Source organism: Leiobunum rupestre, chromosome 8, assembly GCF_980474605.1.
Source record: "Leiobunum rupestre chromosome 8, qqLeiRupe1.1.hap1, whole genome shotgun sequence".
Classification (NCBI taxonomy): Eukaryota; Metazoa; Arthropoda; class Arachnida; order Opiliones; family Sclerosomatidae; genus Leiobunum; species Leiobunum rupestre.
Genome location: NC_143391.1, coordinates 19,813,953 through 19,832,195, shown reverse-complemented (window position 1 = coordinate 19,832,195; position 18,243 = coordinate 19,813,953). Strand labels below are relative to the sequence as shown.

At 38.0% G+C, this 18,243-nt stretch overlaps 1 protein-coding gene across 2 annotated transcripts in view; it reads left to right on the top strand.

Moving 5' to 3' along the window:
- Positions 1-18,243, top strand: part of LOC149932670 (integrin alpha-PS1-like) — a 45,258-nt gene extending 27,015 nt beyond the window's left edge. The window contains exons 2-22 of one of the 2 annotated variants that reach the window (XM_090155184.1): positions 11,373-11,506; positions 11,576-11,655; positions 11,721-12,057; positions 12,115-12,325; positions 12,389-12,576; positions 12,723-12,969; positions 13,063-13,167; positions 13,239-13,470; positions 13,532-13,755; positions 13,821-13,968; positions 14,314-14,397; positions 14,480-14,559; positions 14,628-14,708; positions 14,772-14,874; positions 14,942-15,121; positions 15,334-15,360; positions 15,661-15,813; positions 15,894-16,013; positions 16,079-16,180; positions 16,246-16,374; positions 16,439-18,243. In XM_090155184.1, the coding sequence (XP_090011310.1) occupies positions 11,373-11,506; positions 11,576-11,655; positions 11,721-12,057; positions 12,115-12,325; positions 12,389-12,576; positions 12,723-12,969; positions 13,063-13,167; positions 13,239-13,470; positions 13,532-13,755; positions 13,821-13,968; positions 14,314-14,397; positions 14,480-14,559; positions 14,628-14,708; positions 14,772-14,874; positions 14,942-15,121; positions 15,334-15,360; positions 15,661-15,813; positions 15,894-16,013; positions 16,079-16,180; positions 16,246-16,374; positions 16,439-16,519 (3,046 nt within the window). In that variant the 3' untranslated portion in view covers positions 16,520-18,243. The remainder of the gene's footprint in view (positions 1-11,372; positions 11,507-11,575; positions 11,656-11,720; positions 12,058-12,114; positions 12,326-12,388; positions 12,577-12,722; positions 12,970-13,062; positions 13,168-13,238; positions 13,471-13,531; positions 13,756-13,820; positions 13,969-14,313; positions 14,398-14,479; positions 14,560-14,627; positions 14,709-14,771; positions 14,875-14,941; positions 15,122-15,333; positions 15,361-15,660; positions 15,814-15,893; positions 16,014-16,078; positions 16,181-16,245; positions 16,375-16,438) is intronic. The other variant, XM_090155185.1, reaches the window with a different exon arrangement.

The window sequence follows — 18,243 nt, the reverse complement described above, 5'->3', positions numbered from 1 at the left end:
TTTTTACACTCGTGTTTTGTATTTGGGTGGAAACTCAGGGCCTAAAATAGTGGGCAGTTTTGGGCAGTTCTAAAACGTGGACTTGCAGTTCTAAAATCGCAGAAAAGTATGAAAAAATTCAAATAGCAAATTACCAGTCCTTATGGGAGATGTCGACGGTTTCTTTCCGGTACATATCGACAATCGCAGCCAATTTTGTTGAACTTAGGCTGGTTTTCACTAGGGCAAAAACGCCCCAACGGTGAGAGTCGACGCAAAAATATTGCATTAGGCCTAACGGTTATTTTTCGCGTCGACGTTCACCGTCGTGGCGTTTTTGCCCTAATGAAAACCAGCCTTTACTTATTTACAGCCCTTTTTTCTCTCATAATTTTGTTAAAATATTCGTCATTGAAATTATGTTTAGTTTGTTCAGTTCTAAAAAAATCCTTATTTTAGCCCCTGTGGAAACGTTTCGCTATGCTTTCGCTAGTAGTGATGTAATTTGATAAAATGTGGTTTGACTTATAATTCGAGTCCAGTAGTTCATTCGTCCAAGTTTTGCAAGTTTTTATTGGGCGAATTTTTCTCGCCAAACCGCGGCTACATACATCGCATCATTTCTCACAATTTACCACCTTTATTCCTTCGCATGTAAATTGCGAAAGCTACACTGCGTAGAGATATTTACTTATTTGTATATATTTTCCCTATGTAAAATTATGAAAAATCAGCGGAAGTCTTCGAAGGTACATTAGAACACGCGAATAAAATTAGCAGTATAGAGTGAGGACATTTGCAAATTTTGTGTACTGGATTTTGAATTTAAGTGATTTTGGATATCAAATTGATTTTGAGATTTCAGAGCTCAATTTTCATGTAGATTTCGAGATTTTGGGACTAATTTTCGCCCAGATTTCGCGATTTTCAAGTTGATTTAAAGATTTCTAAAAAATTTCTCTAAGAGTGTGCTGAATTTTTACTAAAAAGGGCCCCACGGTATAGAGAGGGATTCACCGATATGATATATCGGCCTATTTGTCTAATATTGCTTAAAGGGGAACGGTCAAGCTTTAACCAGTTAGATAGCCCTATAGCCCGTTAAAAACAGGGTTCGAAAAAACCCGGGTTTTTTCCAAAAAGCCCAACCCTGTGGGTTTTTCGTGGGTTTTTTTATTCGGGTGGGTTTTTTATTTTAGTATACTATTTCCATATTTGTATTAAATGATATGTCAAAAAAAACCCAAATCAAGAGAAATTAGAAATGTCTTATGTCGAGCCCTGCTAAAAAAGATTGTAGGGACTAGATATCGTCTGCTGGGTAGACTGCTTCACTTTTTTTTTGTCAGAAAGAGCTGAAAAGCTTGTAAAAGGCCGGGAGTAGTGGCGTACTCCTGTAATCCCAAGCGTCTGGGAGGCAGAGTTTGTGGATGGCCGTGTGAGGACGACCACGAATCCCCCAGCGGGTGGTTGTCATACTTCCGCCACGGGTGTCCCAACCCAATCCCCAAGTATCCCCCCGTTGGCGTGGCCGTAACACATATCTCGCACCTGATTAATCAAATGGACGAGCGGACTGAATTGTCCCGCCCGTCACAATCGCTCATAACGAGCTTCTAAAAAATAAAATAAAAAAAGCTTGTAAAAGTGTACAGATACTGCAAAGGCAGCAAAGCTGAACCAAAGGACTGGTGGAAATCTGAAGTCATTAGTCTCAAGTATCAACTATTAAGTTAACAAGCCGGTTAACTTTGTAAATTACTAAATATATATATATATTAAAGTGGTCATTGCAACTTGAAAAAATCCTTTTCATTAAAATATGAAATTTCAAAGTGGGTTTTTCCCAGGTTGGTTTTTTGGGTTGGGTGGGTCCAAAAAAACCCACTGGGTTTTTTTGGGTCGGGTTTTTTGTTTTCGAACCCTGGTTAAAAACTATAATTTATGGCGGAACCGCGTAAAAAAATATTAAGTGGTTAATTTTTAATAAAATAAAGAAATTTCGGGAAATTGAAAAGCGCGCGTCCGCCGCGACACCTGGTGAGAAATCAGTGAGACAGTAAAACAACATAAAGCGCGCGCTGCTGAAGACGCGAAAGATTTGTTTTGCACGCGCGGCGCGTTCCAGTTATACGAGACTTAAGCTTAAATTGGGCGATTTTAAAATTTAGGATAGTTCGCAAATCGCTCACTAAGGTGCTGCTGGCGCTGGCACCTTAAGATGGCGGCGAAAATTAAAACCCAAATACTTGGCATTATTTTGCGTTTCAACTTTTTAGGACAAAAACTATTTTTCAAGACAAAATAAGGTACGTGTAAGTATATTGAACGTCTTGTTGAACTTTTGATAGGCGATATTTGGAAAAGCTTGGCCGTTCCCGTTTAAGCCGATATTGGCCGATACCGGTATTAGAAAAATATTTTCAGAAAAACATTTAAGAATAAGAAAATTCTCTATTAACAAACTAATGATAATATTTTATTTGATTGGCCGCGCCACGGACGCCAGACTTCAGAAGCTAGATCATTCCTTTTTTAAGACAGAGGTTTACGAGTGTAAACAAATAAAAAACAACGATATTCAATTTGTGATAGAAAATCTGTATCAAGTAAAATGAAAAGAAACATATTAGGATATGCTCTTGCAAACGTGTTTCATGAAAAATTTTAATAAAATGGTATGACGGTGTACTGAACCGTCTTTTACAATGATTTTATCATATGCACATACTGTTATGATATATAACTTTGTTGATATCGGCTAGAGATGGATCTATCGTTAGGAACCAGTTTTATGTCGAATTTCTCTAAATTGCATTGCCCGAAACTGGAAATCAAACGACTTCTGGGTTTAATGTTTTGGTGTTAAGGAATTTGTATACCTATGGTTGTAAATTTTGCGCGGGAAAGTGACTAAAACAGTGTTCTCTAGTACTTGATAATCGCAATATTTCATCCCAAGAATGTAGAAAACCCTTTTCGGAATTTCATCTTCGTAATGAGTGCTCCGAAGTGTCAATTTGGAAATTGGACCATCGCCCTCGCGTCACCATCTCGAAAATGATCATTGCTCTCTGTCTTAGCGTAACAATTCGTATAGAAAGTGGAATGACAAACGAATCTATCTCTTTCCGGGATGTAGGAACATTCTGTTATAGTAATAACGGCATAGTTGCGCGCCAAATTTTTTGTCGGTGTTTCGAGCTGGGTTCTTCTTGTAGCCAGCACGCCGGGGATTCCACGAACTTATTAATTCATTTCGCGCACGTAATCCTCTAATTGATGGTAACGAAAACAACTTACTGTCGCTCACACGAAAGTAGTTATCGTCGTCGTCGAGTGCGTACGTCTCTCTATTAGTCCAGGGAAGAGCCTCACCACTTGGGCCGCTGCTAGCGAAGAAGCTGGGCCTAATTCGCTTAAGAAGGGAAAACTAATTTTCGCCGAGACGCCTGAGACTCTTCGAGAGGGTTTGGCTCCGGGGCTAGTACTAACAGGGCATCGAGGCGAAGAAAAACACCATTAACCCTAATAAGGAATGTTGCCCATTAAAAAAATACTCTCGGGACGAGTCCAAAAGACGAGCGACGCTTTCGTTGAGCCACGCGGACTGGACTATATTCCCGCCTTGGACACCGCTGCCAGTTCGTTTCGAGCCTCGTCGCCGATCCCATCTTTAATCCCAATCTGCTTAGCTTTATCGGACGCGCCCCATCAGTCGCCCCGCGAGTTTTTAAAACAACATTACCCCTTCCATATCGGTTTTATGTTCTATTCGTAACATTTATTTTTGCCCGATAGTTTTCGGATCTATATGAAAGGCATTATTTTTATAACGTAAACATTGAAACAACTCGGGTCATTTTCGTACATAGACGCGTTGTTTTTGATAATTTAAAGCCCCCGGGGAGTTAGCTTCCCCGCTTGATTACGTTCCGTTGTTAAATTCGAAACCTTACTGGCCCCAGCTAACGGTTTATCGAGGAGGCCTCTCGAAAGACATCAAATCATTCTTTCATTTTTTTAAATGATAGAGACATTTAAAAGCATCCTCATTGAAATGTTATCCAGATACGAATACGCCCTCTCATATACGCGGTGTTAATCTACTTACTAACCGTAAGAATTCGAAATAACGGTGGCCTTAAGACTTCGTGAAAGCATTTTGCCACCCTGTACACGTTCATCCCTTCAACTTGGATGGATGGATGGTACGGAATTATTCATCCTTTGAAAAATATTTAAAACTAAAACGATAAAATTCAATTGTGCCGACTGAATAATGATAGACGCCGTAGGGTTTCGGATTTCAAACGTATCATTTTCTATTTCAGTGTATCAAAGAATCCGTGAGATTCATACGAAATTTATTTTTTTCATTCGATTTACGCTCCGGTTTTTATCAACTTATATCGGTGGTTTATCAGGTTATTAATGTATTTGTTGTAACAGACTGTACATTACGCTAACAACGGAGCTATAACGAAGTGAAACTTTTATAATTGTAGAAGGCGCGCTTGTTTCGTACGTCCGTCAGCGAGTGAGGCGGTCTTGTGAAAAGTAATTAAGAAATTATTTTTTCATCTTCTCTCAGAGTCTTTAATTGTAGAATGTCGAGGAGGAGACATTTTTTCAAGATGATTTAGACCTACGGTCGAGGGGGGGCTTTATTTCGGCAATATTATCAGTGGTTCATTCGCATTTGCATAACGTTCTCGCCCACTGGGTTTTAAATTTCTTTAAAATTACCAGATAGCCGCTTTTATGGCTTGGAAAGGGGTACGGTTTATTTAGTCGAACCATGTATGAATTCAAAACTGCGGAGCATTTTTTTTTGGTTTGCGGACTACATCGAAGATTGAGTAGAATCTAGATATGGTAATCACGTTTCTACGAAGGCGGTTCTTCGAAATATTCTTTATCGAATTTTTGATATACTATTAAAAATAGTAATCAGGACTGACGTCGAATTTTTCGTACATAAAATAAAGAACCCACACGCGAAAATCCTGATATAATTTAATGACTTAATATTTTATATTAACATAATTCAAATCGTAAATGATAATGAAACTAGTTGTTTAAACGTGAATGTATTGGTGTTCTTATCACGGTACGTACAACTCTTTGATTCTAATTAAACGCGAATTGATAGCTGTTATACCAAAATTCCCTTTAGGCGATAGTCCTTTGTGGGTCGGTACAATTGTTGATAATGGTAATTCAATTCTAAATTACGGAATGCTCCTCATCGTTTCAAAACGTTCCAGCAATTTCAAGCTGTTTTGTAAAAAATTTAACATATTAGCAAATTGTAATAAATGCCGTGGGACATTTTGGTAATAAAGCGAGTAAAATTGAGTAATATACCAAGAAGCCATCTAAATGAGACCCGGCTGACCTCCGCATTTCCCAAAAGCGATGAATTCATCGTGTTATGAACTGGCGGTGTGCGAATGAAACTTGTACGTCTGCGTTGGGTCGCGGATATTAGACGTTCTTGGTGACGAAAAAGAAGAGAGAAAGAGATTAAAAATATACGAGTTTAGAAACGGCTGATAACTCGGTCGAAGGCGATCGTAGAAATCCTCGTAGACTCAACCCCTCTTTAGTTCCTTACCAAAATTGCCAACTATTTTCGTAGTCAGCCGTAGCGTCGAGTCTGTTGGAAAAGGACAACCCCTACAAGGGCCGTAACTCGTGGAAGCGCGTGGGTTGCAGTTTCGTTTGTAATTAAACCGAGACACTAATCAAGTGAAAATAATTACTCAACATTCTCTCGGAACTTTTTTTTATAGATTTTATTATAAATACGAATAAAATCGCGGTGACAATGTACCGGCTTTGAAACGAATTCGTAAACTATAGCGGAAGTAATTATAGATCGCGATCCTTGATTTGAGTCGATGCTATTCCCGCGTGAGCCTACGTGGTGCGGACTGTTTGCGAGTATTATTTCGCCATTCTTTCGGCAAATGGCGTGAGCTGAGCGAGTGAGTCGAATATAGTCACGACTCATTGTGTTGCTTATTCCCTCGCGACTGTAAATGCGCGTTACATTCCGGACTCCGCAAAAAGCGAACGCGTTGAAACTTGGTTCAATTAGGCTCGTGAGGCGAGAAAATCGAAAAGTGCCCCGTAATAAAGGTTCGACCCTATACCATTATACGGGACCTCGGTTGATTCCACGTACGTGGAATTTAAGTGTGTAATTGGGGCTACGCCGTGTCATGACGCGTTCGAGTAATTGGCTTCGAGAGTAGTTAAGAGCGCACCGGTAGGAAATGAAATGGCATTTCGGATATTATTTAGGCCTAATAGTCGTCGCTTTAAAATAAAAGGCCGCTATCGGCTCGTTCGAATCTTTTTTACGGGATGTCCGTCGCGGCGGCTTTAATTTGATTAGGGAGTGACGTTTACTTCCGGCGCGGTAAACTAGAGCGTCGGGACTCGCTGATGTCCGACGGAGAGAAGGCCCTTGGCTCTGTCTGCCGGTACTCGCCGAGAATGTCAATAATGGCTGGAATGATGTTCGTTGAGATGGCGTTGGAGAAGTTAAAGAGGACATCTTCCTTTGTCTTTCCAGACATTAATTATCTCGAGATTCCTCCCGCCGCCGGAAGGACAAATACTTGGCTCGACGCGCGTCCTTGTCAGGAAGATTTGACAGGGTTCCGCGTGTTGTTTATTTAATCACCCTGGCGCTTATCGCTCGCCATCCCAGGATGTTCAATCGATTGATATCGCTTTTATTTATTCAAATGGTATTCTATTCGATTGGTCAGTAGTAGGTCACCCGGGTAGAGGTTTTTTCGTTTAACTCGAAAGATACGCCTTCTTGACTTCGACTCCGGGGCTATTGTCGTATTTAGGCCGCTCGAAATTGCGTTCGAGAGAAGGAAGAATTTGTTTTCTCGTGGTTGGTTGGGTGGGGAAGGAAAGCGTGTACGATGATGGTCTCGTTGACGTCGACCGACCGAGACTCTCTCTTCTTCTCTTCCTGGCTCTAGATGCGCGGATAGATGCTGGGCCCCTAGTGCCACCATCAATGGAGAAAAAGATGCTATTTTTGGAAGCTGTTTATCGAACAGGCTTCAAACTTTTTTTTTTCTCATTCGAGCGAATAAAATTTTTTAAGTGGGATCAGGGAACAGCCAACTAACTTGAATATTCCGACTTTATTTTTTTTTTATCGGAATGAAGGATTTTTCATGTATAGATAACCATCCTCTTTATGTATAATCACTATATACGTGTTATGCCTCCAGTGAAACTTAAATATCCGACTCGTTCGTAAGTCATCTTATTAATAGAGAAAATTGCCATTTTAAATGTCAAAATCCCAAGGATGTCGAGACACCTTTTTTATTAAGTATCTGAAAGTGGTGTCTACCAGTCAACTTGACGCGGATATGTAATTATACTAAAATTTACAGTCACGTAGTAGCGTTTCAAACTCAAATTCAAATTGATCATAATAGCGCAGCGGTGTGAGTTTAAATGTCACCGAAGTTAAAGGTCCGTGAAATAGAGGTTGACAATTTGACATCCTCTCTCCCTCGTCTCAGTCGCCACTAGGTAAACTCCGCCGCTGTCGAGATGATTGACGTACCCTTTAATGAAACTTTATTTTTACTGTCTAATTAAATCGCGAATAAAACCCGTATAAGTTATCGCCGGACAGTTTAATATCCGAATGAAACATTTTAAGATTCGTTCCACTCGTGGCTAACGCGATTAAAATGCCGAACCAGCCACTGTACCTACTACATCATCATTTTAAAATGTCAAACCCGTTTTACTATCTTCGTGGCCACCTTGTAAAGAAAAATTCGGGAAGGAGTAATTTCCGAAGTGTACTTACGTCGCCGGGAAAAGACACGTTTCGCGCACCTTCCTTATAAGGACAATCGTCAGATTCAAAACTGGCTTTTTCTGCCAACATACTTCCCACTCTTCGAGACGGAGAAAGTGGTATCTTGTCGCGAGCGTCCAGACCTCGCCTTTTTCCCGTACGTCATTAAACGCGGCGTATTTTAGCCCCTGAGGTAAGGATATAATAGGCAATATATTCCAAACTCAATTAGTACTAGGCTTCAATGTCTTTCTTAATTACTATCTCTCGATGACAAAATTGTTCTCCTTTTTCGGTGTGGGCGCCTGCGAGAAATGGGAAAACTACCAGCAGTTCGATAATCGATGTTGGTGGCTTCTATTTTAACCCAAAGAGTGGAACTTTTTTTACAATTTATAACGTCTTCTGGGTGGTACCCCATTTTTTGATTGAATTCTCGTTAATTTTTTCTTTCTAAATTACGGGGTACAAAGAGATCATTAATCTTGGCGTTTCTTTAACGGTAGTAATGGATAGATATCTACCAGTCATTTTAGTACAAATCTCCGTGCGAAATCGCGTATTTCGTACCATTTGTCACTAAGAGTGAAAGTAACTCGGGTATTTGCGCTTCTCCTTGTCTCCCTACTTAAGTTCTAAGGCTGTTTCCCCGAAAACGCAACGTATAAGGAGGGGCGTGAGAATTTATTCATTTGGGAATGATTCTCCGGATTTTCAACGCCGAACGTGACTCGATGAAAGGTATCCCTGGTCGAGGGTGACTAGACGAATGAGTCGAATAGCGCGGAGATGGTAAAGTCTACGACTTCGTACCGTAACGTATATTTTCGTCCACGACGGAGGGATGCGGGGAGGAAGATGTAGAAAACTAATTGAAGCTGCTCGAAAGACTACGAATCGCCACTTTGTCACGTTCCTCTTCGCTCGATCCGAATGTTCGTTTCACTCCTCGTTCGACTTCGTTCCGGGAAGCCCGTTCGCATTTATATATTTCCGAACAAAGCGAGTCCTTAGTGACTCCGCGAATGCGGGGCTATTTATAAAACTGGACAAGCCTAGCGCGACCCCGCTAAGAGGCCCCGTTTCATTAATAACATTTGTCCAATCCGCGGTTGACGCGTGGCCTTGCGGAGAAAATAGCGCTTCCCCGTTTCTACCCGACTTCATTCGGACATCTCTCAATGGTCCGTATCCAGTTAGCAACTACTTGTTGCTCGCGTCTTTAAGACCTATTTGTTCTTTTTAAGTCCTTTCGGAGGGGGGACCAACGCTGATGGGTGAACTGCGCGGGTACGGAATACGGAGCTCCAGGCGTCGGAGTTTTCCCCCATCCCGAGTCCATTTTTAGAGCGCCCATCTCGAAAAGTCGTTCGTGTCATCAACATCCGGACTTCTTCGGTTTCCTCGTTTTCTTTTTTTATCCGCGCCAGACAGAAATAAATCCGTAAATAAACTATACTGTCAATCCCACATCTATTGGAAGAGAGTAGTCATCTATTGTAGACGCTGAGGAAGTCCTCCGTATAAGGTTTATACGTTGATGTCATAAACTCTTTCAGTTTTATCCGGGTGAACGTAGTAAAACGAGATTAAAAACTCAACGCGTCACCATGGTCCCATCTCGCGGGCTTTATCTCCTTGTCATCTCCGGTTACTTCGTTTCGTCCCCACCTGTTATCCCAGAGACAGGCAAGCTGTCATGACCCGGCGCCGGAAGAGGAGAGAGATGATCTATTTTTGTCTTTTTTTTTCATTGTAAATTGCCTTTGCGCGATGGGATAGGCTTATTAAAAGGGTCGCTTATGTCTGTCTTCCAAATGTGTGGCGCCGTGGAAGCGAATGCTTATCCTGGGATTCATTCGTGCCTAAAACAAACGCCGCGCATTTGAATGTTTCAATGACTCCGTCATTTTTGATTAGCGCTTATCGGTTCTCAACCGCGAGCCCACCCCGAGGAGAGTATTGAACAAACTGGGACCAACCGCCATTATTGTAAAGAAGGTCGACCTTACCCAAAAACACGAAAAGATAATGAATTGAGAAAGAACGAAGTGTTTTTCTTTTGCCATCCTCTGATTTTTATCATGATTTTCCAGAGCGTTATTTATTGAACTGGGGGTGTTTGAGACCAAAGCGTGTTTTTGGAAAGTTCACGAACTTCTCGGCTTAGCCGCGCGTATTTTAGCCACTGGAATTTGGAGAAGAGAGGGGGTGAAAAGGGGGGATCTCCGCCGCCTAAATAAAACTTGACACCGTATCAATAATCATCTTCTCCCGTCTTTACTCGCGCGAGGGGAGCCGGGAGGGAATGTAACCGCGGCCGGGAACCCCAGTGGGCCTTGAGGATTCCTACGGACCAAGGACCCTTGTTGTTTACTATAGCGGCGTCGGAGGGTACACGCTGGCTTCATTGACTGTCAAGATCTACTTTACTTCTTCCCTCTGATTTTACGCGCGTCACCCCGCGTCTTATATATATATCCCACTGTCAGACTGATATTTGTAATTCTATAAGGGTGTATTTGGAATAATTTCGTCTAAAAGGGTCCCGTCTCCTTATATGCGACAGAGCCGAACCAGTAAGAGTATCAGTTTGGCTCCTTAGTTTTAGTTATGTAATACCGCACCCTTAAGAAACGTCCCTCGTGTATCTATTGACAGTTCCTCTAGCTCTATGTTCCGTCTATAAATTCCATTTCCGTAAAGAGTTTCATTGGTTGTCGGTTTTTCCTTATACCCTTGAGACTATAGCCTCTTATAAAAATAGGCACTTTCCCCGACCTCGACCTCAGACGCTGCCTTTTTTATACAGCAAAAAAAAAGGATAATCCATCCAATTTTCCCATGGGTATTATATTTGTAATTGAAGACTACTTCCAGCTGACAGTAAATTTAATCAGATTTATAGACAATATATTTTGGTTTTTAGTGACATACGTTGGCATCCATTGACTTTAGTTTTGGCCGGTAATTCTGCGTAATTTTTTTACAATATATAGTTTTTATAATGGCAGGGCTCCCAGAGTAATACCACTTATGCTATAAATTAGTATATTTTTAAATTGTTCCTATTTTTAAAAAATTGTACCTATAATTTAAAAAAAAAATTGGCATTAGGTAGCTACTGAAACGCTTATGGAAAATGTACTAAACACCCTAACTTATAGTAAATCTTTAGAAAATCACTTAATAATAATAATAATGATGGTCTATATAGTGTATATTACTTCTAGGACTGGGGCTAGCACTTATTAACCTGGCTGCATTCTTATGGAATCTGATTTTTCAAAAAAACCTAAATACTAAAACTTTTTTCCAATTTAAATTTTGAAACAAGATTTAAATAAATGTTGAAGAAATATTAAATGTGATAGAGAAAATTAAAGTTTTTTAAAAGGGTTTTTATAGGGAAAAGTTCCTAAGCGTATTATTTCGAGAGATTTTTACCTATAAATTCCTATATTTTCGGTGTTAAGTTCCTATAATTAACATACTATATTTATGAATCTCATTATTTTTTATTCATTTCTCTTTATAGTATATTAGTGGGAGCGCCTAGAGCACAGTCATCCCAACGTGGTACAAATAGGTCTGGCTTAGTTTATAAGTGTCCTGTTTCAACGACAAGAAAGGACTGTATAGCATTAGAAATAGAAAATGAAGATAATAATCGTAATTAAAACTTGTAATTAAAGATTTACCAATTTTATTTTATTTAATTTTTTTTTTTGGAAAATTTAGCCCCAGATTCCTCGGTTATTAAAGATGATCAATGGTTAGGAGTCTCATTAAAAAGCCAGGGTCCTGGACAACGTGTTGTGGTATGTTTTACATTTTATCATCCTCTTCAAAGTTGTAAAATACTTAATGGTGTTTTCCATTTCAGACTTGCGCTCATAGGTATATCTCTAGAGGCGCTGACTATCAATGGGGAAGAGGGATTTGTTACGCATTGCATCAGTACTTGGACTACGAAAGGAGTTGGGACCCCTGTTTAAATAGGCCTGTTAATAAAGCTCACGAAGAATATGGCTATTGTCAAGCTGGAACAAGCGCTACTATATCGGAGGAAAATGACATTGTTATTGGAGCCCCTGGACCGTATACTTGGAAAGGGACTCTGTTTACCAATAAGATTCCTTTTGGCTTCAGGGATGATAAACAATGGTACATGGGACCTGTTATTGAAGGGGCATCACCGGTGGATAAATATAGTTATTTGGGTATGTTTATCCAAAGCTGCCGTCTTTTATAAAATATTAAGTTAATATTTATTTTAGGGATGTCGGTCACATCTGGAAAGTTTTTCCCAGACTCTGGTGTAGCCTTTGTAGCTGGTGCTCCTAGGTCCAATGGTACAGGTCAAGTGGTTTTTTACACCAAGGGTAAAAAGAAGGACACCACTTTTTTGACTAGGCTAATTTTAAGCGGGGAGCAGTTTGCCTCATCCTTTGGCTATACCCTCGAAACTATTGATATTAATAATGATGGGTGAGTTTCCAAAATACCCTTAATGTCTTAAAATAGATTCTTTAAAATGCATGATTTTTTCAGCTACCCAGATCTTGTGGTTGGGGCACCATTTTACTTCGATAGGGAGCATGGTGGAGCGGTTTACATTTTCATGAACTCTGCAGAAGGGATGAATAAAACGGCAAATGTAAAGATATATGGAAAGAAAGAGTCAAGGTTCAGTTTTGCACTTGCCAATCTTGGTGACATCAATAAAGATGGCTATCCAGGTAATTTTTCAGAGCCATGGTTTGGGAATGAACAGTGTTGCAATATATACAATATTTAAGCAATGTTAGAATCTCACTAATAATACTCTGGCTTGCTTTAAATCTTGTTTTATTCATATTGTACTCATTTTCCCTTTTATTTTTAGATTTGGCTGTAGGTGCTCCTTACGAAGGTACTGGTGCGGTTTACATTTATCTTGGATCAGCGAATGGCATAATCAAAGAACCATCTCAAGTTCTGCGAGTACCTGAGCTAGGGAAGATTGAATCCCTCATTAGACGTAAACTGACAACCTTTGGCTATTCCCTTTCTGGTGGTGTTGATATGGACAATAATGGCTATCCTGATCTCCTAATTGGGGCATACGAAAGTGACTCTGCCATCCTATTTAGGTTTGCTGTTTTTGTAGATTGTTATTTTTATAATTTATCATTGTTTGCTATTTTTATAATTTATCATTTTTTCATTTTCATTTTATCTAATAGATCCCGTCCAATTATTGATATTCACACGAGCGTTGATGGAAAGTTAAATAACATTGACCCTAATGGTAAAGGCTGTGACGAGGACAAAGATGCTACTTTTGTTTGGTTAGTTTGGAGCTACTCTTGATTTTCCTAAATTGTATTAACAAAATTTAATTTTTGTGTTATTATTCCAGCTTCCCCATCAAGTACTGCTTTGCTTTTAACACTTCTGTGTCTAGCGTGTCTACTCAAATCCGCTTAAAGTACATGATTGAAGCTGAAACTTTCACAGGCAAGAAATACTACAGAGTAAAGTTCAGGTCTTCCTTGAATAGCGACAAACCAAATATCGTAGAAGGGGAGAAAATAGTCACAAGTAGAGAGTTATTTCACGATCATTGTAATCATGAACTTGTTTACCTAAAAGTAAGAAATTGAGAGATCTTAATTATACATAGATATTGACTATATCTCAATTCTCTTATAGGACAAATCAGATATCCAGAATTCAATTAAATTTAAACTAACCTATTCGATTGTACGTAAAGAACCTCAGTACCCTAAAGAAGGAGACAGATTACCGGACCTGCATCCCATTTTGAATCAGCAAGAAGCGGCAAGAATATTTGAAGCCAAGTTTCACAAAGACTGTGGAGAGAATGACGAATGCGAGAGCAATTTGACTGTCCACGCCGAGCTTAACTTGCCCAAGTAAGTTTTGATTGTTTAGTAAAGAGTAAATTCCAAATTAAACTTAACATTTCGCCATTATAAAGAGAGGGCAGAGAAAATCAAGTTTTATATTTGGGAGAAGACTCTCTTAACATGTCTGTTACAATTATCAACACAAACGAGCCTGCTTACGATGCGGCTCTGTATATCACCCATCCCTACACTATCAGCTACATTGGAAGGAAAGTTGTGGTAAGTAATTCATCTAAATTTAAAATCTAATTTTTTTCATAATAATGTTCAACTTTTTGAGGTTAACATTTAGTGTTGTTTGTTCTTATTGCTTCCCAGGCCTGTTCATATCAAATGTGCTGCGGGCTGGTGATGCCTATGTTAAAAATATCTATAAATTAGTTTCTATGGCTAAATCTAATTTTGATCAACCAAAAATATTTGGTTATACAATTTAGATCAAATTCACTAATTTTATCTACTCTTAAGATTAAGCCATAGCTAGTAGTTTTAATAATTAAATTTTAAGTACTCATTTGAGCAATTTTTTTTAAGAAATTTAATGCTTTTCATTTTATGAAATAGCAAAAAACACATAGTGTTGAATGCTCCCCTTGGAATGGAACTATACTTAAATGTGATCTGGGAAATCCACTTACCCAAGGAAAAGTAAGCTACCCGGAAACCTTCCCTGTGTTTAGCTTGCCATGCATTAATTATATTTAACATATAAACTATTTTGTTTTTGTAGATGGAAATACATTTAAGGTTTAATCCAAAAGGTGTTTCTGATGATGAAACTAGTTTGAAATTTGATGTTGTAGTTAACACGTGAGTATCTATTTATCCAGCATTTTCCGTAATTAAGAGTGGTTTTTGAGGATATTTGATTACTATAGCACAAGTCTCAATGAATCGCCAAAAAAAAGAGAAAGCTTATACGCAGATATTGTTCGAATGGCTGAACTTGAATTGAGAGGGTGAGATTCAGGTTCATGTAAATTTATTTATGAAGCAAAATCTGATTTTGATTTCTATTTTAGAGGTTCTGAACCTGAGCAAGTCTTTTATGGTGGAAAAGTAATTGGTGAAAGTGCTATGGTTTATGAGGAAGAAGTTGGAAGTCCAATTATACATACTTACGAAGTAAGTGTTTGTGTTTGTTTGACACATTAGAGCTATATGGTTTACTGAATAATAATCATCATTGCAGTTATCAAATTATGGGCCATGGAAAGCCCGTACTGTAGATGTGGAAATCTCCTGGCCTTATGAAGTTGAGAACATGGAAGATCATGGAAAATGGCTTTTATATTTGATTGAAGAACCTCAAGTCCGTGGAAAAGGCTACTGTATCATGGGAGAAGGTCAGGTTAATCCTCTTAACTTGAAGGTACGTGTTTATTATTCCTTAAGCTTTTATCATAAGGTTTTTTAACATTTGTTGGGAGGTATTGAAGTTTAACGCTTTTGCTTCATAATAGAAGCCTCAATTTTTAATCTTTTTATTATTCATAATGTAGAAATAACTAGAGGAGATTTTGGTTTTTACTTGCCCTAATCATTAACCTTGTTTTCTCTTTTTACCACTCAATATGCCCTCAGGAAAACTTAGACTTGAAGTTACCCATTGTAAGTTTTGGGGCTAACAAATGCCATCCTATTTCCAACTTGCATGCCGAAATGCATGAAGCACGCTTGCATACTTATACTAAACAAGATTTTGCCAATTTGGTTTTAAAGTACTAATCTTAATCACAAAGTGTAGTACATAATAAGCCTACAGTATGTACTTGAAAATAAATCAAAATTTGAGAGTGATTGTGGAATGTTAAAATACATGTGGTAATGGAGTCTGATAAGTGTCGTCTGATTATTTTTTTTTGCCTTTTTTAATAACTTGTTTTGGGTTTATTTTATTATGAAATACAGAAAAAGCCGGACTCAAATGCTTCCGGGAGTCCTGAATACTTGGGTGACGAGAGTGCTGTTCCTGAAAGGTTACGTCTTAGAAAGAAAAGGGAGGTGGTTATCGTTCCTGAGGAATTGAAAATGGATGGAAAAACCGTTAAAATTGTCACTATGGTAATATTTAACTTCTACAATTATAAAGGATGTTTTTAACATAGACCACCTAAATTTGACAAATATTGAAAAAAAACTAGGACTGTGAACGTAAAAGTGCCAAGTGTTTCAAATTTACTTGTAAAGTATTCAACCTACAAAAAGATGAGACAGTTACGATAAGAATAAGAGCCCGTTTATGGAACAGTACTTTTGTTGAAGTAATTATTGCATTATGTTTAATACATCATTTTAATTTCTTCTAACTGGTAATTAAATCTCAAAGGATTACCCAACTGTGGATTGGGTTAGTATTTTATCCCGAGCTCGAATTCATTTGGATCCTATTTTAGACATTCAACAAAATGAAGCCAATGATGTAGCTAAGGTAACGCTTAATTTTTTAACCCAATCATTCATTTGTAGAAATGGTAATATTTATGTTTTTACTAGGCTGAGACTAAAGCATATCCTGGCTTAACATTGTATCAGTCTGCTGAAGGTGTTCCAATATGGATCTATATTTTAGCCTCTTGCGGAGGTCTACTTCTCCTAATTCTTCTTATTATTTGTTTATGGAGGGTAAGCTCTAAATCTTTTTGAACATTTAATGGAAACTCCAATCTTACTCGTATTTTTGTTATAGCTTGGTTTCTTCAAGAGGAAAAAGCCAGGTTACATGGTAGCTCCAACGCACGAAAAAGAAAAAGAAGCGAACAACTTTTAAACCAAAATTGCAGAACTCTTAAAAAAGTTTCTTTATAGAAAGATTTCAAAGTTAAAGCTTAACTTTGGACACATTCACCAAGTGCCTATAAGGAGTCCTCTACCTCAGATGACATGAATCAGTCTCAGACACTAAACGGAGGTGGTATTAACGCAATCACGAGTAGCCAACTGCTCCTAATTTACAAAGTTAACGCGAAGCTTCGACAATTTATTTTTAATTACTAACCATGTGATAAACTTTTTACGCCAGTTTTATTTTACGAAAAGGAACTACACTAAAAACTAGCGGGACATTAGAAGAAGAAAAAGCCCTTTTTCGTCATTTTTTACACGTATATATATTGTAAGCAAAGATTTACCTGAATCTCGCAGCTCTGGCGACTTATGAATTATGCCTTGCTGTTGCGAAAAAAAATTGCCGTTTTTTGGAAGATTTTTATTAGACTTGAGTGGTGCCTATGCATGCTACAAGATCGCCTTACAGTTCCGTCTCTGCCCATTTTGAGTTTTATGATAAATCTAATATAGTGTCAGTTTAAGTTGCATTCGTTATGCAAATAGGGTAAAATTGAAGTGCCAATTTTTTCCTTGAATCTCATAGAATATTTTACTAGGCCAGTAATAGGGAATGACGTTCCCTTATATCTAGTAAAACATTTTTTTTTGTGTTCTGGTGCTATAAGAGTAGAAAAATCAGGATTTTTTTTAATAGGGCCTACATGACAATGTGATTGATTAGTTTTTGTTGCATTTAAGCAGTTGTCTCTAACCCGAACGTTTTCTATAAAGCTTATAATTATTTAGTACGTTTTTTTACACGGGAGTCATTTTGCGAAACGCATGCTGTATGAATTTGGTGCAATTTGCCGAGGGTACGACTCTTGTCCCCTTCTAATGAACTGCGCATACTTGAAAATTTTACAAAGAACATGATGGTAGCTACGTAATGCTTTCTCAAAAGTGAGAAAATCAGACTTACAAAAACTCCTTTATGCGGAGTTAACACTTACAAGCCATTTGTGAAAAGAATGATCCTTGATTAAGGTTGAACAAAGAAAGCTAACGTGTAATATATATTAGTATTTTACTGTGTTAATAATGTTGAAGTTTACGTATATGTTTCGTTTACTAAAACTTTGCGTCAGTCTTTATTTTGAGATGTTAACAATTTCCTAAAGTGAAATACGCAATTGTATTTGATTTTAAGTTGCCTGAAAGGCCAATAGGCTAAAAAAAAGCTTCCTAACAAAATCGCCAAGAGTGAATTTGAATGATGCGTAGTGCTCTAATCACTTGAAATATAGAATAAATTCTATAAATTTTATTGAGCTAGTAAGTGGTAATCAATCGTGGATTCAACGAATGTACATTACAGAATGATTAACTTCTAAGAACGTTTTGGGTCTATAAGTTTAAATTGTTGTTGTTAAAGATACTATATACTGTATGTAGAGAGGCTATTTTTAATAACATTTCCCAATTGATAATGTTTTTTTTTTAATCTGTAAATTGGTTGATAAATTTGGTGTATAATTGGAAACGCCCAATAAGTTCTATTGAATGAATTCAATTGAATTGACATATGATTTTTTAAGTTAAAAGTTATGACATTTTGCATTATGTAAAGACATTGATTTATTTATTTTAGTTCTCCAAGATTATCACTGCCAGGAAATATATTAAAAAATTAAAGCTATATGTACATGTATTTAATAGTAAAAT